General features: G+C 38.2%; 1 protein-coding gene across 1 annotated transcript; it reads right to left on the bottom strand.

Annotated features, from left to right (window-relative positions):
• Window positions 1-1,223: 1,223 nt before the first annotated feature.
• LOC119652029 (zinc finger protein 708-like) lies at window positions 1,224-23,116 on the bottom strand. Its single transcript, XM_038055964.1, has 5 exons — window positions 22,717-23,116; window positions 14,414-14,698; window positions 14,274-14,353; window positions 9,400-10,374; window positions 1,224-2,322 (listed from the first exon to the last, which is right to left on the bottom strand). The coding sequence occupies exons 1-5, from the start codon at window positions 22,888-22,890 to the stop codon at window positions 1,503-1,505; spliced, it is 2,334 nt and encodes a 777-aa protein (XP_037911892.1). The 5' UTR covers window positions 22,891-23,116; the 3' UTR covers window positions 1,224-1,502.
• Window positions 23,117-23,276: the final 160 nt, after the last annotated feature.

Genomic DNA, 23,276 nt, shown 5'->3' with positions numbered 1-23,276 from the left:
TGCTTCATCTAGGTAAATTCTAAGAGCATTTCGAGGTTCAAAGTGGAGTCCGTCAGAGTTGCATTTTGTCACCGATATTATTTTCTAATGTTATCAATGACGTTCTTCCTGCTGCCTGGTTCGGAGGACGTAGAGGAGTTCAATGGACTATGACATCTTCCCTCAAACAATTCGGATTTGGAAAGAGGGGCAGGTAGAATTGGACTGAAGGTAAACACCAACAAAACCGAAGTTCTCGTCTGACATGTCATCGTACTCTCCCTATCTGCATTCGTGGGTAGAACACGGAAAGCGTTAATTAATTTATATATCTAGGACGCGATGTTTCTGTCGGCGGTGGCACTGAACTGGATGTTGTACGACGTATTAACAGCCTTAGATCTGCTTTCGTTGCCCCGTTCAAGTTGAGACTGTTCTATGCTGGTGTTCATTCAGTGTTGTTATATGCCACTTGAAAGCTCAACACCTCTCTACGACATATCATCGGAGTGCGCTCGCCTAACATTATTATAAACGATCAATCAAGTTCGGAGCACAGGTCTGGTACCCGTACGCCATGTGATCAGAAGGTGGAAGTGGCAGTGTATAGATCATACATTAAAGAGTGGCGATAATTGCGTTGCTAGTTGCACTATGCGGTGGAATCCACTCTCCCAGGATGGCCGACGAATGGGTCGCCCCAAGGGCACTTGACGCAGAACAGCAGAGGATTGCACGCATCTCGGCAAGTGGGGGGACGAACTGAAGCGTATTTCAGGTCATCGCGAACGATGGCGCATAAGTGTGGTTAACGCGCTATACTCCACCAAGTGGTAAATGTCAACCATATATTGTTTGTATAGTGGTAAATGAAGCTCAAACACACATTAATGATTTGTATACCCTCGCCCATGCTAAAATGTCTGCATCTACCAATTTAGATACATTAAAAACTCATGATTTTGCCTCACAATGAGGTGTAAAAAGCAAAAGGGAAGGAACTCGCGATCTCTTGTGATGCACATTAATGAAGGCAAGACGAAGTATGTGGTGTCAACGTCAGCAACAAGGAACAAAGAAGCAACAACATCAAATGCCACTGGTCAAATAAGAATAATAACGATAGGAGACTACAACATTCAGACCGTCGATAATTTCTCCTATCGTGGGGCATCTTCATCGGGCAAGAATATTTGTGTCAACATGAAAGTTCACTCCAAATTTGACAAAAAAACCGCTATCTGTTGAGTTAAAACACAATTCATATTATTCAGGGTTTAATGTGTGCTTAACATAGGTACAATTAGTTTTAGAATAAATTATGTCTGCTCTACAGGTTAACAATAACGCAATTCTCTCAACTAACATTAACATTGACATTATGTTAATTAAATATTTATAATAATAATGTAAATAAATAGCCGAAATACTACTAGTAATAAATATTTGTACTCCAAAAGTCTTATAACTTTCTAATGACACTGGGTTTTTCTTGTTTTTTTAATAGTTTGATAATTAACGAATCAATTACTGTTATCCTTGTTGAGAACAGGCTGATGAACACGTTTCATATGTTCGTATAAGTAGCGCCGCTGATTCATTTTAACATTGCAGAGATGGCAGGTATACTCGAGTGTAGTCTCGTGGGTTTTCATATGTTTACTTAAATTATTCTGTGCATAGAACTGCTTACTGCAAATATTACAGGCATACTTCTTCACCATATTGTGTATCTCTAAATGCGAAACATGATGATGTTTGAAACGGAATGTTTTTCCGCACTTATCGCATTCATATGGAAAGACATTATCATGGATTTTCTTGTGGGTATACAGAGCTGCATCTGTTTTGAATGCCTTTTCACATAAGTCGCATTGAAAGACTTTCTTCTTTATGTGAATACTTTTCATGTGGTTATCTAGAACGCGTTTACATGAAAAGGCCTTTTCGCACTTATCACACTTGAAGTTCTTCAATTTAGCATGTACCGAGTTCATGTGGTAACGGACTCCATTCAAACTCGCGAAAATCTTATCACACTTCTTACACTTTAGTTTATTGTTTCCGGTTGTACTAATAATAGACTTGTTCTTTGGTTTCGTCGATTTGGTTTGTGGTTGGTTCGGTTGCTGCTGGTCTTGTGAAGGTTGAAGAGAATTCAAGGCGTGCTGAGTCATATGAACTATGAGATCTTTTTGATCTTTGTATTCATTACAGATGTCACAATGGAATATTTGATTGTAGTGATTATTCCTTAAATGCTCAGTTAATGTCTCCTTAGAAGTGTAGACCTCCTTGCAAAAGTTACACTGATGTTGCTGACGGCTTTTGAATATCCGATGCCTAGAAATATACAAAACCCGTCAAGCAATATCAGAATAAAAAGTGATAAGTAAGAATACGATAACTAAATTGATAGAAATTAAAATTGCAAATAAAGCAAACGGTTTCTGAGAAATATTAAATACTGAATCACTGAACTGAACTGTTTTATTAAGAGGGTATAGAGTTACATTCACGTATTATTGAAGGATCATTTCTTTCTAACTTTTCAAAGGAGATCTACAAAACATTAGGTCTCGATTATATTACGTAGATGTGTATAATTCTGCTAATTAACTTTTTTGTAGTCATGGACATATGATATATCTAATCGAAGTTTGAATACATATTCTGGAGCAAAAGCTATTTACTTTGAAATTATTTATTCATTTAAATCGTATTCGATCTCTTTCTTTATCGTGACTAAAGCTACATTTACGATGCACATAATGACATGTCTCTTAACGGAAAGGACTTGGCGTAAAACGGTGTCACGCAATGGTTTACGAATACCATTACCGTTTGTCATAACAACAGCCGTGAAGAAAACAAGTTCAATTTGGTAAGTTCTGAATTGCCATCTTGTTATAATTGGTTTTTGGAGTCAGGTTATTTAAACACAATACGCTATTTAGCATAAAAGTTTGAAAATTGCAAGGTTGTATGCGGTGCAATGCGCTCCGCAATATGATATAGGAGTTGCTAAACTTTTAAATCGTCTTACACTTATCCACATCGTAAATGCGGCCTAAGCAATTCATTAATGGGGAGGAGAAAAGGTAAAGGTTTTAATAACTTGCAACCTCTATGGCGGCTAGTACGGAAGCTGATGTAATTGAATGATATTTTTTCGATCCCGTGCTCCATATTCGGATTGATTGCGGCATGGACGTTAGTCCTCGCCTTTGTCTCGCTGCTATAGGCTGACTACTTGGGTAGCATAATTCATGGTAATAAATAAATTCACAACATAAAATAAGACATTGCCTGGATGTCCCCTGCTCCACAAAGAGATGAAAAGTGTTTAGTCATCTTACTTTTTAAGGTTTTGTATAAAACAAACTTATTAAAATCGATTGACTGTTTGTCTGTCATATTCACTTTTCTCCAAAGAAGCTAAACCGATCGGAACAAAATTTGGTGGAAATATGGGAACTATGCGATCCCACGCATACAGTGAGTGTCATAAATTTACGTGGAGTTTAAAGGGGGGTTGTTAGATTTTCTTTCACTGAATATAGTAATGTTGGGTATCAAATGAAATGTATCGATTAACACTTTCCGAAACTGATATTAGTATTGACGTGAATTTTAAAGTGCGCGAATAAGGAGTCAAAATGTGCACAATTAAAATGAGACATGACTCATTTCCGGAAGCTATCCAACCCAAACATTCGAAAAAAATCAAAGTGGTACGCTTACATGAAATCGAGTCCTCAAAACATCTCCCATTCTGAAATCTGCTCAAATAAACTTACTAATAGTATATTGTCAACTTTTAGAATGTAACGAAAACGCCCCTTAAGTTCATCCTAGGAGAACTAAACTTTGCACCAGCATAGAGGACACTACCGTGCATACGCATGCCAAGTTTTAAATCTGGCTATTAGTGTCAAAGTTATAGCAGTTCAAACTTATCAATTTCGTGCGAATTTACTGCATCGGAATAAGATGCTGACGTCAAAAGTAACGAGAATAATTGACATTCGAGTGATATTAAAATTTCATTCATGAAGAAACTACTTCTGCCCAGCTGGTTTTTGTATTTGTTGTAGATTAACTTCTTCATATTTGCTAATAATATTGAACCCCTTGTGTGAAGCGTATTAGGTTGATTATTCTCAATACAGTGCTTTCCAGATCAAATTATTTGTGTAAATAGCTCTTTGAAAAATAGAGTGCAATTGAATTTTTAACTACACTCTGTTCAACAAGAACGTAACCGCCATTATTAAAAAAAAATGCACAGCAGCGCCATCATCTAATGCGCAGTATAACTCCTAGTGGTGTTCAGCATTGTTGATGGTAGTGTTTTGTTTATTTTTACAATGAGTTAAAAATATATGAAACGATACGAAGCAATATTTCCTGTTCACCATTCTAAAGGACCGAAGCTAACATACAGGGTGCGGCAGCATAACTTCCTTTTTTAAAATGCGCGCCACTCAGTTAGTTGATGTCATAGCGGAGCGCTAGTGGTCTCGTTCAAGAGAGGATACTGTAAAGTTTTGTCCCGACACGGTTCAGTCGCCATCATGCGTTGGAATAGTGAGGCGTGCCTTTGCCGTTGAGATTTACTTTTCAAGCGGATGTTCGGTCATTGCAACATAGCGTGCATTTCGGAATCGCTTTAATTTAGCCCCGTTGGCTCCCGTCCCAGACCGCAAATCAATTGTTACATGGGTCACTACATTCAGACAAACTGCAAGTGCGACAAAAGGAAGAACTGGAGTCCCTCGGCCCGTTAGATCACCTGAGAACATTGAAGCAGTGAGCGCGTCAATGTTGCGATCGCCACGGCGTTCTGCGCGCAAACACGCATCTGCCCTTGAACTATCCGATCGTTCTGTGAGAAGAATTCTTCGTGATGATCTTCATTTTCATCCCTATAAGATGGCGATAGTGCAGGAACTTTCAGAACGTGACTTCAATTCTCGGATGAACGCGTGTGAGCTTCTTCTTGATGTTGTTCCCGAGGGTGCTATTGTTTTTTTTAGCGATGAAGCTCATTTTCATTTGTGTGGGTCGGTTAACAAACAAAACATGCGCTACTGGGCTGACGCCAACCCTCGAGAATTGCATCAAAAGCCTTTGCATTCACCCAAAGTCACAGTGTGGTGTGCAATTTCCTCAGCTGGAATTATTGGTCCCTGGTTTTTTGAGGAAAATGAGGTTACAGTGACAGTGAATTCGGACCGGTATGAAAACATGTTACAGAATTGTTTTTCCCACGGCTAGAAAATTTGGATTTGGGGGACACTTGGTTCCAACAAGACGGTGCAACAGCACACACTTCAAGAGCATCGATGGCTTGGATTTAGAATGGCCGGCACGCTCTCCCGATCTGTCCCCTTGTGATTTTTTTCTATGGGGTTTTTTGAAATCCCGCGTTTATGTGAACCGTAAAAGAACCCTACAAGATTTGAAGACCAACATCCAAGAAGAAATTGCCAACATAACACCTGCTATGCTAACAAGAGTCATGACAAACGCCAGAAATCGGTTTACGCAATGTATGGAGAATGGGGGACGTCACCTAACAGATTTGATCTTCAAAACAATGTAAATAAAAACTTTAAACATGTACCTACATTATAAAAAATAAATAAATATTTTCCGATGCATACAATAGTTTTTATTGATTTTTGAAAAAAGGAAGTTATGCTGCCGCACCTTAACTTAATTTGAACAGATATCACAGATATGAGGCCTGGACACCATATAGAGGCAGCTTCATCCATTTTTTCAGATTTTTCGGTTGGATAGTTTCTGAGAGTGGGTCCGTTAGATAAATCATCACTTTCCACCCCTCCCATTCCCCGCCTTTCTAACAAATCTCAAAACTAAGACTGCAAACAAAACCTTAAAAAAGTCTGAAAGTTTCGTTAATAAATGGGTAAAACGATTTTTATAGGTTCGAAACGTGAACGACTTGCCGGAGAGTGGACCAGGACCATATAACAACTGAACAACAACCAGGCCATATAACAACTGAACAAGAGGATAGAGCGATTATTCGACTCTTTCAAGATACTCCAGGTCTTTCACTGCGTACTGCTCAATTGAAACTGCGTAAGAAGGGAATATATATATCTTTAAATACAATCCGCAGTTGCATGCGTGAAAATGATATATTTTTTTGGTCTAATTTAAAAAAAACCTTTGTTTTCTGAAAAACACGTTGAAAAACAACTCAACTGGGCAAAAGAAAATTTAAATCGAGATTGGAGCAATGTTATTTTCACAGATGTATCTTCTTTCTGGGCATGGTTTTCTCTGTCGAAAGTTTGGACAAGTAAGCATAATAGGTTACTTGAACGTACCGTAAAACACCTTGTAAAAGTGCTAGTTTGTTGATGCTTCTGCTGAAGTGGATTTGGTTGTGTTTTTATGTTCACCGGTATTTTAAACGCTGAAAGAATGTGCAAAATTTATCAAAAATGCCCGATGAGATCTGCAAAAAGGTTTTTTGGGTCAGACACAACAACCTAGATATTACAAGAAAACAATGATCCAAAACATCACAGTAAATTGTGCAGTGAGTGGAAACGGCAAAATAGCATCACTACCATGGCGTGGCCGGTAATGTCTTACGATACGAACCTAATAAAAAATGTGTGGTCCTACATTAAAATGCAATTAAGAGGAAGGCCGGCCAGTATTCACGGAGAAGCAACTGTGCTATCAAATTAGGAAAATATGGCGGTCTTTATCATCGGCGTACGCGAAAAATCTAGTTAAAAGTATGGAAAAAAGATGTAAAGCTATAATAAATAATGACAGTGATTGGACTAATTACTGACTGACTGCGCAATAGCTAATATTATGTACTCCAATAAAATATTTGGTAAAAAATTGTCTGATTTATATTTTCTGAATAATGGCGGCCTCGTTCTTGTTGAATTGACTGTATCTACGTACGGATCTTAAACACTTAAAAGTTCTTCACATAAAAAAACACAAAGTCTCCCATGCTTGAAGCGCCCAGCTTCCGATTTGCCAACTTGTTTTATAGTTACAATCTGTCGACTTAACTAATAAAAATTATTTAGGCCAGTTTTAGTTTTTTGCATTGACAAAATTATGACATGTAAAAAGGATTGTGAAGATACTCAGAGAACTTAAGGGGGTCATCCCGTGTGTCGGATCCGCGGAACCGATTTTTTTGCATCAATTGTATCTAGATATAGTTTAGAATATATGGACAAAGTGATTTTTTGATATTTTTTGAGTCGTTCGGAAATTACGGTGTTAAACAGCTCAAATGTCACATGCGAGTTTAATGTTGATCGCCGTCGAGCGCGTATTTATCAGTCCAAATGGCTTTTGAATGACTTCGTCAAAATCATAAGAATTTAAGCCAAGGCTTTGCATGTGTTTCTTGAAGAAGTTTTATGGAATAGGTAGAGCAGATTAATGTTCAGTTAAGATTTTTTGGTGGAAAATCGAAACTGAATGTTGAAAATCTGCTGCCACCATAGCCCAAAATCTATCCAACGGAATTCTTTGAAATTTTCACGACTTATTCAGAACATATTTCTACGGTCCGCAAACTAAGATAATTGCGATTCATTCAGTAGATTTTTTTTTATTCATTAAAGAAGCCTTGAAAGAACACCAAAATTCACAAAAAAAAGTTTAACAAGGCGCCAAAAATTTAGGTTTTAATAATACTAGTTTGCGGACTGTGGTTAAGTCCGTACGTTAAAATCCCGTTTAATTTTTTTAAGATGATCACAGCGCCCTCTAGCGCGGGAGCTGGGTGTATAAGTTGCTCTGCATTTCAATAACCAACTATGCTATCGTGCTGGAAAAATTACTACGCATGCTCAAGATATCAATAAACATATGGTGAAAAATTCGCTTTTGTGCCTTTATCCACTTCTTCACAAATAATTTCTAAAAAAAGCGAAAAAACGGTCTTCGCGCAGGATGACTCCCTTAGCATATTATCTGGCCAAATATTTAAGACATTCAGAAAGAACGGATATAAAGCTATCGAACGACATTTTTTTCTGTTTTCATGTCTTATGACAAAATTGGAAGTTTAATGAATTTTTCTACAAAATCCCACAAATGATTGATACATTTGGTATATCTTTTTTATAAAGTCCCTTGAAATGTTCGTCTAGAAATGGCGCTGTTGTCATCTGGAAAATAAGATGGACGCTACTAGTGCTTCAATGCCAGCCATTGCCAGCTTCCGTTTCCTGTTGCGTGGTTCTGAAGAACCTCGTCCGCAACTTGCCTCTCGTTTTCCCCTGGATGACTTTTCACACTCTTATCTATTCTGCGTAATAGGAGCTAGTTGTAGTAGATTCCTTTTTCAGATAATCAATCATGAAAATTCCTTGTATATTCCGTTTGGATGCCCGCACATTTTGTGATTATTTTTTTTTAGCATCGTTATCTTCCAAACCATCGATTATTGTTTAGTTTCTGAATCAAAGTGATTCCCTCCCATGGCTACGAACACAGATTAGCCTGTTCAGTCGGGAATATCTCAAGATTTGCCACGGTACCCAACGTCCGGATATTTTTTCCATATGAAGTTCGTTGGGATTTAGTTTTCGGATACTACAATATGAGAACCCTGTGACTTCAGCTAAATGTTTAATGGTTACCCTGTTGTCGACTGTGATCAGGTCTTTGATTTTTTTTGTGTTAGGAACTTGGTTGGAGATCATTCGTAATATTCATTTCTCTGTGGTTGTTCTACCAACTTGAACTTCTCGCTTAGTTCACAGTAACCAAATATGAATTCTAGTAATTATCAACAACCGACTTTTTAAACCCTTTTTATTATTTGTTGCTACGCTTTAAACAGCAATGAGACTCGTACAGAATCTCTAAAATACTAACGATGCGAGCTCTGCCGGCAGCGGCGACTTGCATTCCTCTACTTATTCTTAATTTAGTCACGCATTACTTTGCGATTCGTGAGGTACTGTATAGATACAGTTAAGAATCTATGTTAGCTCTGTCAACTCCTATCGTACATTGAAGATATTCCTGGATAATGGAACATTTACGTTTCATAGAAATGAATAACTTTCGAAATTCAAACTAATCTTTCTATTGTGAACATTTCCCATTTGACCAAAAAACTCACATACCGAAGCATTGAACTTCCAGTGGGACTTTCTTAGTTAGTTTTACTATTCAACGATTAGAAACCGAATTGTCGTTATCTAAGATACTTTCCTAAATAGCTGAGACTACTTTGATGCAAAGACATATCTCCTATATTAGTTAATATATTAAATAATATCCTAGCGAATAAAGAACAATTTACATAAACGGAACTGGTAAAAATGAAATATTCATTTGAAAACCACATCCAAATTGAAACCCACAAAAGAAAACTCTTGTTATCATAAGATCTTTTTAATTTCCACTAAATCACTTATCACAGAACTATTGGCATGATGAGTTTTACAATGTCTACTTAAATATCTTTTTTGTTTGAAAGCTTCCGGGCACTCAGTACATTTGAAGGGCTTTTCAGTACTATGCAATTGTCGATGCTGATTCAAATCATTTTTCAATCGAAACATTTTTCCGCATATTTCGCATGTATTTGCTTTTTCACCAGTGTGAATGCTTAAATGATAGAGCATTGGAGTTTTAAACCGAAATCCTTTACCGCAATAAGCACACTTGTACGGAAACGAATCTAAATGTGTGCGACTGTGTAGAAATAGTGAAGCTTTTTGTTTGAATCCTTTTCCACAAATATCACATACATAAGGCTTGTCATCAGCATGTAGGAACGAATGCTGTCGTAAATTATCTCGACTTGTAAATTTACTATTGCAAATCTCGCAAGTAAACTTCTTTAATTGCAAGTGGGTACCCTGTATATGTCTCACAATTCCTGAATATATTCGGAATGATTTATTGCAGAAGAAACAGATGTACGGCCTTTCGTTGGTATGTATTCTTAGATGGTTTTTGAAGCAGTATGATGTCGAAAGCATTTTGTCACATTCGGGGCATTTGAACATTGTTCGCCCGTCTACAACAGTCCGAGCATCACGAATAGTTTTCTTGTCTGCTTGTGACGATTGCTGTCCAAGCATAATCAATAATTCATGATTGTCTTTGTGTGCATTGATTAGATGCGCACAAAACTCGGATTTACTGTAGTAACCAATTTGGCAGTCTGTACCAGGACACACGTAGTGGGTTATATTATCTTGCCGCTCTGGCCGGGCTTGTTCTTCTTCATAAGGTTTGTTATCTACGGCGTCGTTTAATCTGGTATCATGTTGTATGTCTAAAACAATGAATTCTGATCCAATTGGTGAAGAAGACGAAGGTTCAAGAAAACTTTCAAATGAAGCAGGACGTCTGGAAGAAAAATGTCCGAAGGTATATCAATTGCCAAACAGTTCTAGCTTTGAAGGAGTTATGTTTAGATGGTTAGAATTTGCGCGGATTCTATTATAACATTAATAATAATGTCAACATTTGGTCAAATATAACCAAATTTGTGCTTGCTAACCTAATTTAAACCTGGTCGAAAGTGTCAAAGAAAATTACTATCAAGGTAAGATATTTTAAATGCATGGTTTCGTCGTGTGTACCTTCTATACTTTAACTCCCAGTTGGACATAGTTCACATCAATGTCTACTGGGTCTCTGTCCATCCCTAGCTGCGTACTTCTAGTCCTTTAGCCCTAATTCTTTTTTCTCGGCGCATAAATAAATAGAGTCGAATTACGAACATATAAGAATTAAGGAATGGATATATTCCTTTGGGAGACACATTGCGAAAACATAAGTCGTATCACAATAACAGGAGAACTATTTAATTTAGAATGTTAAATATAGCCCTTCAGAAAAATGATCCAAATGTTTTCAACATTCTATAAAAGAGATTTAAGCAAGTATGTCTTATTAAATATAAGTAAAAATTCAATATTCCCTGTGAGTAGGGGTTTAACAATGCAATACAAAATCGTCTCTGCTCGTGGTAAACGGCGACTAAAATACCAACAACGCTTCGGATAGGGATATGACCTTGAACCATTGAAAACGGCTTATGACTGGTAAAATGGGTCCACACTCCTCGAGGGTCCCCAGAGTTCCAGGAACAATTATACGTAGTTCAGGGGAGGTTGCCCAAAGGTGACATTCTGATCGTGATGGGTGATCTGAATACTAAGAAGGGCTCTGAGAACACCTTGCTCGGACATGTAATGGGAAAACACAGCCTTGGCGACTGTAACGATAATAGTGGCAAGTTTGTGGATTTCTGCAGCTTCCACCGCCTCGTCATTGGTCAGTTGGGTTTTAACTCAAAAATGCAGCAAATCTTGAAGATTTGGCTGACTGCGGAATCATGGAAGTTCAATGTAGTTTATGACAAAGGAGAATTTGTTATTGTACTTAGCAGAGAAGCAGGAGCTGCCGTAGATAGAAATGATCTCAGAATTGTATACCGCATCACGAAAGTGGGCGGAAATCCTCCCGTGAGGGACGTTAAAGGTCGGAGTCTTCTTCGTTTGACAGTCGACGCTATTCGTCGCTACTCCTGCAGTTTGCTTCCTCCACTTATACAGAAATCCAGGGAATCCGAGGCCTTTCCAAGAGAGTGGAAGAAGGGAATGATCGTTAAAATTCCGAAGAAAAGCACCCGTGGTGATTTCGACAATCAGAGGGAAATCCGCATGTTGCCTGCTGTCGCAAAGATAATAGTTAAGATCAAATTGAGGTTATTTCTGTGCTATGTGGAGATAGCACATGGAAAGTGACCACAGCTATTATTCCAAAGCTCCAGGCTTTGTCGACGACGTTTCATTGGCCTACGCTGGCCTGATACAAGTTTGGTCGATGAATCTCATCAGTGCATAGACCATTCGATCATTGATGAGAATGCGTAAGCGATAATGGATAGATCACACATTAAGGAAAGGCGACAACGCTACGTCATGCAGTGGAACCCACGTTCCCAAGATGGCTGACGTGTTGGTCGCTCCAGGAGCACTTGGCCTAGAACAGGAAGTCCTGAAAAGAGTTGAAGGGCATTTTGGCGGACTGTGTATAATGGGTGAATGGCAACGATTTAAGAAAAAAAAAACTTCCAAACACATCACAAACTGTCATCGAAATATCAAAATGGATTTATTAAACCACTTGTGATGTGTTTGGAAGCTTTTTTGGAATCGTTAGCTAATTGTAATCTGCACATTTTGATTCACATTTAACAACACATCTTGCTTAAATTTATCTTTTATAGCCTGTTGGAAAATTTTTTGATAATTTTTCTGTAAAGCTTTACCCATATCTTTAGAGCTATATTTCAAATCAAATGAAGCCTCTATCGTGCCATAACTACGAATATGGCTGCCATGTATAGTTCAGGTAAGAAATGTCTACTCGAATAAATTACAATTCTTATTCTATGAAGAGAAAAATGTGAAGATCTTAGAAATTTCTAGCATAACAGAAAGTTAAACTCTAAAATTGTGCACTTGTAGTAGTAAAATATGACGAACATTAAAAACGCCAGTCGCACATGATGGGATATTATTCTGAGTATTTTCAGTGGCGGCAAGCGATGGAAAAAACTATTATATATATGGACGTCAGTTGCACCACCTTTTCATAGTCTATGATAGCATAGCCAGGTTAAAATTGTACACGGCCATGAGAGAATTCGGTATTCTGACGAAATTGATAAGACTGACTAGACTGACTACCTTCATCCAGATCGAGCAGGCGGTGCGAGATCTTGGGCTGCACATCAATGAAGGCAAGACGAAATATCAGCACCGGAAACCAACCAACCAACAACATCAAACCGCACTGATTAAACGGGAAGAATAAAGATAGGAGACTACAACTTTGAGACCGTTGATAATTTCTCCTACCTAGGGTCGAAAATCACAACCGATAACAGCTATGCCGATGAAATTCGCGCACGGTTGTCGTCAGCCAATAGAGCCTATTTCAGCTTACAAAAACTGTTCCGGTCGAAACGTCTCACCATAGGGTCAAAGCTCTTACTGTTCAAGGCTATGATCTTGCCAGTCGTCATGTATTTCTCGGAGACTTGGGTTCTTAGCAAGAAGAATTGCGAACTCTTAGCCGGGTTCCAGAGAAGAATTCTCCGAAGAGTTTTTGGCCTCCTACATGAGGATGGACGATTCCGTAGCCTACATAACGCCGAAATCTACCACGACCGTCTGCTTGTGGATAAAATCCGGCTCAATAGGTTACGGTGGGCGGGTCACTTAATCCGTATTGATGAGGATGATGCAGCCCGGAAAGTCTTTAAGGACAATATCTACGGTAGAAAAAGAAGACGAGGCAGACCCTACCTGAGATGGAAAGATGGCGTAGGTCAGGACACCAGACAGCTTTTGGGGATATCGAATTAGTGGACTTCGGCGCAAAACGGGGATGTCGGGAGTTCCTTATTAAGGCAGACCTAGGTTGGATACCGGCTGTTGCACCGTTGATGATTTTCAGGTAGTTTTCAATTATTTAGCAATATCCCTGCGATCGACCCATTACCGAACGTCTTAAATCAAAAACTTTCGGGTGCTGACTAACAACCAAAGACGATGAACCCCGCCTCATGGTAATGACGATGAAGAGGTTGCGTTTAATCAGGGGGTGACACATTAAACTTATCACTGCAGAACAGTTTCATGAACTAAATAAGAAAAAAAAAATACGATACTCCATAAAGGAGTGAACAGGAGACATAGAAGTCGCAATTAAATTTACTCAACGAATATAGTTAACTCTATTTGCAAATCAATCACAATTACTTTAGCTAATCTTTACTACAAAGCATGCTGATTTTCCGTTCTGGATCCTTTTGCAAGAATCATATTAACATCATATACATGTTAATGGAACAATTTCCAGAATTTAGATCCCTTTCAGTTGGTTTCTACCGACTTGGTTAGAAGAGCGTATTTCGAAAATGATATATGGTAGATTCAAGTTTTCTAGCTACACACGTGAGCAGAAACAATTTTGCAATTTGCAATAATGTTTGCTCATATTGATGTAATAGAAATTGTTTTGTCTTTATTGCAATGGAATGCTGAAAATGTACCAAAACATCGCAATCAACAGAGACCCTATCTGGATTACATTAATGAGAACATATCAGTATTTTTTTCCTTTTTAGAGAACCCCAAAATTTCACAATGGAGCAAATTCATAGACTTTATTTTATGTTATACTTCCGCATAACGCTTATCATATTATTGAGTATTCATTGAACTTACTTCACAGGCTGATCATCGCTTTTTGGTTCAAGCTCGCCATCGGCTAAATGTGTTTCGTCTTCCAGATATTGTTCGTCCTCCTGTACCAGAAATAAAATCTTTAAATTGCACCTAAATCAAAAATATTGTTATTTACTTACGGGACCAAACTCGGCTTTCAAAAACATTACGTCTTCCATCTCATGCTCTTCTACTTGATTTGTTTCGTTTACATTCTCTTCGGGTTTTGAAGTTTCAGTATTTTCATATGTCTTATCTTTCCCTGATTTCTTCCGTGGTTGTGGTTGGATGAGTTGCTCTTCAGAGAACATTGCTTTGAACCTCCGATCTGCATCAACACAGCATTCGTACAGAAGGTGCCATGTTAAAACGCCATTTGTGCAATTTACACATGTTTTTATCGGCAGAGCATCTTCTTCTGATACCTGGAACAAAAAAATTCATAAATCTCATTCAGTAAAACTAATAAAAGCATATAGTATGCTACAATACAGTTCGTAATGAAATGATATATAAATAGCAGAAGATAAACTCAATATACAATTAGTAGCTGAAAGTGTATTGAACAAGAGCAGAACTGCTTCCTGAAATGCGAATATATAATCAATAAATTCAAATCCGTCTAATCATAACCATGATTTTGTGATTATAATCACAAATTTCATGATTACATGATTGTAATCATATAATTATAACCATGATCACGTAATCATAATCCTGTATTTTCAGTCGATTGATGGTGATTTTATGACTCCAACCATGTGTTTGAAGGAATAATATTAAGGTGCCATTTATAAATTTCCCAATAAGTCTAATCACGTTTCGATCCCTTGGAGAAGCTGTGGTTTGTAAAATATTCTTGCAACAATTATATTTACAACTTCATTATTCATAAAGTGGTTGCAAGTAAAAAAAATCGCGCACCTCTTATAAACCAGTTTTTCTGGTTTCTTTCAACTAGCTCCCCCAAAGGAAAGTTAAGTGCAGAAGAAATGGCGAGAATTGTAGTTTGGAAGGAGGAATCTTTATCTGTGCGAGAATCTTTATCAGTTATATAGCACACAAATTAAAGAAAAATGTGTCGACTGTGCGATCTTTTCTTAAACTTTGTATCTGTAAATAAAAGTTTAGACAGGAAAAAAGGAAGCGGCAAAAAATAGAACAAATCGCGATTATGGGGAAATTAGGCGGATCAGCCTCCGAAATCGATTTAAAATGGCTCCACAGATTAAAACAGAGCTAAAGGAATCGACCTCATGCAAGATAAGCCTGCGAGCGGTGCAGCGTCGTCTGAATGAACTTGGACTTCCTCCCCGAAAGCCTCTTTTTACAAAAGTCTTGAAGAAAAGGCGACTCGACTGGGTGAAAGAAAGGCGAAACTGGAGCGTGGGCGACTAGAAAAGAATCAATTTTTCTGATGAGTGCAAATTTAATTTGATTGGACCAAGTTGAACAGCATCAGTTCACCGGAGAAATGAAGAGCGGTATATCGATGACTGCATTTTATCAACCGTGAAATATTCTCCGCATGTGAAGGGCCGGGGGTGCATAACTGGACACGAACCTGGAGAAATACTGATGTTGGAGGCGTCGAAATATATAGAAATTTTGCAAGATGGTTTGATTCCCACAATTGAAGTGTTAAATGAAAAGGATGATAATGTCATTTTTTAGGATGACTCAAGAATTAACGATTATTTCAAATATTTTCTTCATTGATTAACAATGACCCACTATTTTTCCTTCTACAGGCAGTGAATTCTAAGGAAAATTTGGGGGTAGAATTTTTACCCTGGCCCGCAAATAGTCCAACCAGATCGAGAACATGTGGGAAATAAACTATTCGAAATAGCGGAAGAAAAGTGATCATTTCTTTCACGGACCCATTCTCAGAAACTACCCAACCGAAAAATCTGAAAAAAATCAGGAGGATGCCACTATACCATATACGCCTAGGCTCCGATATGTGTTCAAATAAAGTTAATAATGGTATATTACTATAATTTTCAGTAATTGGCTACAAATCCCCCATTAAGCAGCAATATATGCTACAAGCTAGACCACAATCCTATCAAGTTTGGTAGAAATCTCATTATTACTAACAAAGTTATAATAGGCCAAATTTGTCACTATTGTGCAAATCCAAGATTTTGAATGCCAGTATCACGCGAAAGTGGGTATTCTCATATAATATATGCATATATTGCGTGCTAGGTTCTAAACTTCGTCCCATTTTTGAATAATAGTGTGAAGCCTATAAGGTTGACTATTATCAATACAGTGCTTTTTAGATCATTTTTTTGTGTAAATGGATCTTTAAAAGATAGCGCACGTTGAATACTTAAGTATGTACACACGGAATTGCCATGCAACCATCGTTTCTCACATAGAGAAACACAAAACCTTTTATACCTCCAGCGTCTAGCTTCCGGTTTCCCGACTTGTTCCTAATTCAGAGCGACAATTTTTACAAAAAATGTGGGTGTTTTATTCCCCAACGTAGTAGATAATATTTTCGAGCGATATGTATCTAAAGTTCTCTTTGGTTTCTGTTAAATATATCGTAGAATGCAAAAATGTCCAACTAAGCAAGTGCCCGACATTTTTTGGCGCTGAGTTTATGTATGCATGTTTCGGAATTGGGAATTACAGCTCACAATACAGATATGTGCATATATGTACATATATTTGTGCGCATCTAAATTCACGATTTCGACTTGCTGAGAACACGATCATAGATATGCCTCCAAATTGAAAGCTACTACTTCGTATCCAATTTCGGAAACCCATGACGTACGATATATGCGTGCCGCCGAGGGATTGTTTGCAATATGGCATATGCCTGTTCGCTATCTAAGGCAGACGCAGGCATTTGTGTCTGATGTCTGAGAGAAACACAAACATTTATCTCGCGCAGACAAAAACTTTACCTGAAACAAACATTTGTCTGTTTGATATTTGACATAAACATTTGTCTGTCTGCTGGCTGACACAAACGCAGACATTTGCTTAAAGCAAGCACAGATTATTGTCTGACAAAACAATTTGTCTGGAACAAACTTTTATTCGAGACGGAAATTTTTCTGCCTGTTGTCTGAAATTATTACAGACATGTGTTTTTAAGAATTTGTGTGAAACAAATCCTTATTAGAATCGATTTAGTGTTTGTCTGTCACACCCGATTGACTCAGAAATGGCTGAAATTATTTCCATGGTGCAATTTGACAAAAACTTTAAATTTAAATTTCAATCGGATTGAAAAGCCCGCACCAGGTTGTGTGACGTCACAACTCTAGCCAAGAAATTCATAAAAATATAAAACTGTCAGTTAATTTCCCACGTGAAACGCTAAGGAGGACAATGAAATATTGTTTCGTGCCTTGCTGCGCAAATAACCCCACAAAAACCATGCAGAAAGCTTTTCTACCTGTTCCAAAAAATAGATCGTCATCGTCCAACGGACTCCAGTTTCTTTGGAGTCAGGTTTAAATTGTGAGGGTTCTTTCAATGTGAATAATCTTTTTCAAACTTTAATTCCAATCTTAATTGATAATATACGATAGCGTGGAAAAATTGCGAGAGAGGCGTCTTCGATGGTATGGTCATGTAATTCGTGCTAACGAGAATTTATTTGCCAAGATTGGTCTGAACATCGAGGTCGATGGTAAACGACCAAAAGGCAGGCCGAAACAACGGTGGCTTGATACGCTGGATGGGGATTTAAAAGCCTCGAGATTGCAGCCAGATCAGGCATTCGATAAAGCTATAATAAATGGCGAAACCGATCACGATGAGCCGACCCCGCTTGTGAACGGGACAAACGCTAAATAAAAAGAAGATAGTGTTAGAATTTTGTGTCACTATTATTCAAATTCAAATCAAGTCACAAGAGAAGAGACCGCAGAATATTCAACGTACTAAAGGTTCGAATCCTGCTAAGTGCAAATCCACTTTTTTACGGCCTGTGAATCTATTGCCATTCAGGTAAAAACGTCAGAATTTGATTTATAATCTGTTACCATTAATTGTTAATGGGGTTGGTGAAACTACTATTTCGGCATAAAAAACATATAGCCATTTTCTAACGCGGGGAGTCTATTTCATAAAATTTGATGAGGACGAGTGGCATCATTTCGCACTGGGTTTAGGGGGTTCCTAATGCATGCGAAGAAAGAAAGAAAAATCCGGAAATTAAGCTTAGAGTAGTTATTTGCGAAGATTGAAGTGTGGTTAACGGAAAATGCGAATAAACGCATTGGTTTTATTTCGAATATACACCTCAGTTTTTAATAACGGTCAGTTAAGAGGTTATGGATAAAAAAGAGATGTTAAGGAAGATGTTAAATGGAAGATGCAAATTGTGTCCCTTTTGAAAGAGGGAAGGCTAAGATATGTAGCGATTCCCTTAAATGTCGGTGTTTCTAAATCATCAGTAGCTGAAATAGCAGGAAAATTTAGTAATGTTGCTGATAAACCATTGGTTTTTCAGAGTAATCAAAACAACTGCAAAAGAAAACGGAAGGCTAATCAATGGGAATCAAGAGGCTTGAACTGCAACCTCCGAGAGAATTTCCGATGACGTAAGGGAAGTTGGCGTTGAGATATTCTATCATACAATACGCAGACGTTTGTATGAAAATGATTTGAAATGCAGGAGGCCGGCTAAAAAGCCGAAGTTAACAGGACCGATTTGGCGATAGCGATTGTTATGGGTCCGTTTCCACGAGGATTTCAATTCGAGCTATTGGAGTAAGTTAAATTGGTTAAAAATAATTTTTTCTGGCTTTTTTTTTCGAATTTCAAATGTTGGCTCTTTTTATAAATGATTTTTGATGGCGAATGTCGTCTAGAGACGGTGACTGAGGTGGCAAGTTATGTTTGGGGAAGACAGGGTGTAAACTTGTCTGTTGCCTGAATGGTTAAACAAATTAAATATCCACTAGCAGTAATGATTTGTAGCTGCATTCCTGAAGAAGGAACTGATCCAATGCAATTGATTGAGGATACAGTTCGACCTGGACAGTACATTAACGTAATACAAAGGGCCATATAAAACAGTCTGCGTAGAGAATATGCCTTAATACAGAATGATGCACGTTGCCACACATTCAGAGCTAGTATGAATTATCTAAATTCACTGAACTTAAAGCCGATAGCGAATGGTTGGTCTTATCTGAAACACAAAGTGTGTTAGCGCAGAAACACTACCCTTACAAATTTTAAAAACACATTAGCAATATATGGTATGATGACGTTGATTTAAAAACAATGATTAGAAATTTTTGGTTGTATAACTTAATTCGTGCCGTTTTTTTTCAAAATTTGAACGTTGACTTAAGAAATATATAATAGCATTATTCAAAATATTGTCCATCTGAATTCATTACTTTTTCCCACCTTCCTGGCAATCTGTGGATTCCATCCCAAAAGAACTACGCGGGCTTGGCGGCCAAGAATGAATCAAACCAATTTTTGATAGCCTATTCGTATTCTAGTGAGGGTGTTCTGCATCGATCGGAATAAATGGTAATCGGACGTGGCAAGGTGTGGGGTATAAAGCGTGCGAGCCAAAACTTCACAGCCGGTGTTTTCCAAATAGTGTTTGACCGGTGTTGCTACATGAGGCCGAGCGTTGTCATGATGGAAAATTATGAACCCATGTCTGGTCGCATATTTCATTAGTTTTTCGGCTATTGCTCTCTTCTTCAACGGTTTAATTGTGCTCGGTATCGTTCTCCATTGATAGTTTCACCCGGTTTTAGCAGCTCATAATACAATACACCCTTCAGATCCCACCAAATACAGAGCGTTACCTTCGCGTCATGGATATCTGGCTTTGCCGTTGAGTTGGCTAGTTGGCCGGTTCACATATGATTTTTTGCGTTTGGGGTTGTCATAATGAATCCATTTTTCATCACCTATGCAAAAATGACTTCCTTTGGTGGCGTTCCAGTAACATTTCGGACATGCAAAATCACCTTTCAACGTCTCTCGGCTTCAGTTCATGTGGCACTCAATTTCCTTGCTTTTGAATGTATCCGGCTGCTTTTAAACGTTTTGAAATGGTTGCTTCAGTGATTTCCAAAGATCCTACGAACTGTCCTTGTGTTTGGCAACAATATTCATCGAGTAATACTTCCAATTCTTCATCTTGCCTGTCCAGGACGTTCGTCTTCCAAGTCAAAATCACCACTTTTAAATCGTGCAAAACACTTTTGGCAAGTTCACTCGACTAGAGCATATTCACCATAAAATTCCACCAGAATACCATGGCTTTCAGCAGCAACTTTTTTCATATTAAAGTAATGAAGAAGAACTCCTCGCAAAAACACTTTTCGAGGCACAAAGTTCGACATATTTGGGTGAAAAAAAATTATTGTTGTTTTCACTTCAAATGAATGACATATACGGAAAAAGACACCTAATGATAGTAGCTTTCCAACGCATGTTCGGATTATTGGAACGATGGAATAATAATCGTGTTACGCCATCTCTAACCAAACTGGATAGATGCAATTAGAAATGGGGGTGGGGATAAAAAGTATTAAATGTAAGGAGACGTTAGTCATCAACAATATCGCACACATATGTCACTCAAATAATAAAGTCATGTTTTGTTAATCTGCCGCTGCTATTAGTAGCGCTACATCCGCCGTCGTTGCCTTTTGTCTAAAATATGAAAATGCAGTTATCTAAAAACTAAGATCAAATTGAGACTACTTCTTCGCCTTCGGCCTTTTTCCTGTTCAAGAGCGTGGTCGGCTTGAATTGATCGGTTGCGCCATTTTGATCTATCAACAGCCTCAACTGGATGAAATGGCAAAATTTGCAAAACACCTTCCAGCGTATCAAGTCATCGTGGTCTTGGCCGGCATTTTAGTCGTTTTCAATCGATTTTGATGTTCAGACCAATCTTGGTTAGTGAATTCTCGTTAGCACGAATTACATGACTACATTACATCGAAGACGTTTCTTTCGCGAGTTGCACGATCAATGCAACTTCATGTAGATCTTTAAAGCCCTTCCTGTGTTTCTATGAAAAGTGACTACCACTGTTAAGTATTCCCTGAAATAATAAAAACTTGTTGTTTCTTTTTCGTTGATGTGGATATTTATTCTTGCAAATTCCGATATTTCGGGAACCACTTGTTCCCTTCATCAGTGCTAACAAGTTTGCTCATCTGCAGGCTTATTGGTTGTTGCAGTGGTACCGGTATTTGCAAGAATGAATATCCACACCAACAACAAGTTTTTATTATTTCAATTAATTAATCGTTGGAAACACCGTATATTTTCACTCAGATTACCACTGTTAATCAAAAGCTCCAAGACAATACTTTTATCGGGGCACGCTGGTCGCTGAAGGGGAGGCCAGTTACCCATGGACGATGTGATCACAAGGCGTGAGCGGCAATGGTGTCAGATATTTAGGAGGGGCGACAATTACATTACTCGCTATGAGTAGTGGGACCCAAGATGAGCGACGAGTGGGTTGCCTCGGGAGCACTTGGCACAGAACAGTAGAGGATGAGTACAAGTGTCTCGGGAAGTTCGGAAAGAAGTTTGACGTTGACGTTCATAGAATTTTCTAACACTTCACGCAGCCGTACGATAAAATAAATAATTCTGACTGAATAAAATATTGTCTGAATCCGGAAAACAGATCGCACTTATCAGAATGACAATGCGCACATCCAGCGCTCCAGTGAAACTACAAAATCGACTGACCGAACAATGCCTTCTACTTCTTATTGTAATAGTAAAAATTAAAAGTGTACACAGGAAGAAAAAGTTAACAATATACAAAACTTTAATTCGCCCTGCCTACCTATGTTACGGCGCCAACACGAGCAGTCGACTAGGCCGAAGTATAAACCACCGATATATAAGAATGTCTAGCTCTTGGAAGAATTTTAAACTCAGTGAAGGAAGCCAACATATGGCGAAGTAAGTGCACAATTCTTATACCATCAATTAGAAGCCGCCACCCATATTAAGATTCAAAAGCCCCAATGAGCAGCTCATCTGGAAGAACAGTTCCAGGATGCTTTTCAAGGGCAAAAGGCTATTCTGCAGAACAAATGAGAGGACTCAGTAGCCAACGCAATCCGCGGGGCTTAACCAGTTTCGGAGTACATCTTAGCAGAACACTACATTGTCCATGTTCATAGTAACATGAATACGAGTTTATCATTGAAATTACGATAAAATCGAAATCATACGTTTAGGTGAAAGCGGTGTGTCTGCAGAATCGAATTTTGGTACAAATCCCAGCTGCCCGCTACATACCATCAGTTGGGTGAGGCTTTTCAAGGCGGCCAGTTGTCGACTCTAGGATTGGTTGCAGCTTCGAGGCTGTCATGCATATGTTTACGTGAGGAGCGTAGTAAATAAAATTTACCTACTCTGCGTTCTTGATTCTGTCTTTTAACTAATATTTTACCTTTATTGGTAGATACAACATAATTTTGGATGCCAAATCCTCCGCAAGCCCATTTTCATCATAAATCGGGATCAGTGGGCTGTCGGATGTGCTGCCACAAATTCGACACAAGTCATTGATATCCGTTTCGATGATTTCCGCGTGGAAAACTTCCTCGGCCATATCATCATCCATACTTTATTAGTGCACTACAAAAATTATGAACACAATCACTTTTAAAGCAAATTTACATGTACACATCCACTGAAGGCGCGAATAAACAAGACGTCAAAAGTTCTTATTGCTCTTGCTCTGCTATCTGGCTTTGATTATGTGGATGGGGTGAGACACAAGCAAGATGGCGCCCAACATTTTCATTCTTCTGCTCTAGTACAATTTCGGAAGATAAGCGGTTCTAATTTGAAATGCGCCTGATATTGGGCGGAAAACTTGAAAAGTGTATGTGGACCTTATTATAGTGTCAGTGAATGATTTATACGAAATAAACATAAGGGAATTTGTTGTTCTAATTTATTTACCCCTGTACAATGCAAACACTGAGTTGGGCTTTTTTTAGAATA

This window comes from Hermetia illucens, chromosome 3, assembly GCF_905115235.1.
Source record: "Hermetia illucens chromosome 3, iHerIll2.2.curated.20191125, whole genome shotgun sequence".
NCBI classification, from domain to species: Eukaryota; Metazoa; Arthropoda; class Insecta; order Diptera; family Stratiomyidae; genus Hermetia; species Hermetia illucens.
This window is presented reverse-complemented; position numbering and strand designations above follow the sequence as displayed.

Bases quoted from the DNA above. Each gene is read 5' to 3' on its own strand.
- LOC119652029 (XM_038055964.1), bottom strand. From the start codon at position 22,890: ATGGATGATGATATGGCCGAGGAAGTTTTCCACGCGGAAATCATCGAA. The intron at 14,699-22,716 runs GTAAAATATTAG...TTTTTGTTCCAG, and splicing joins TGTTGTATCTACCAATAAAG to GTATCAGAAGAAGATGCTCT. The intron at 14,354-14,413 runs GTAAGTAAATAA...TTTCTGGTACAG, and splicing joins TGAAAGCCGAGTTTGGTCCC to GAGGACGAACAATATCTGGA.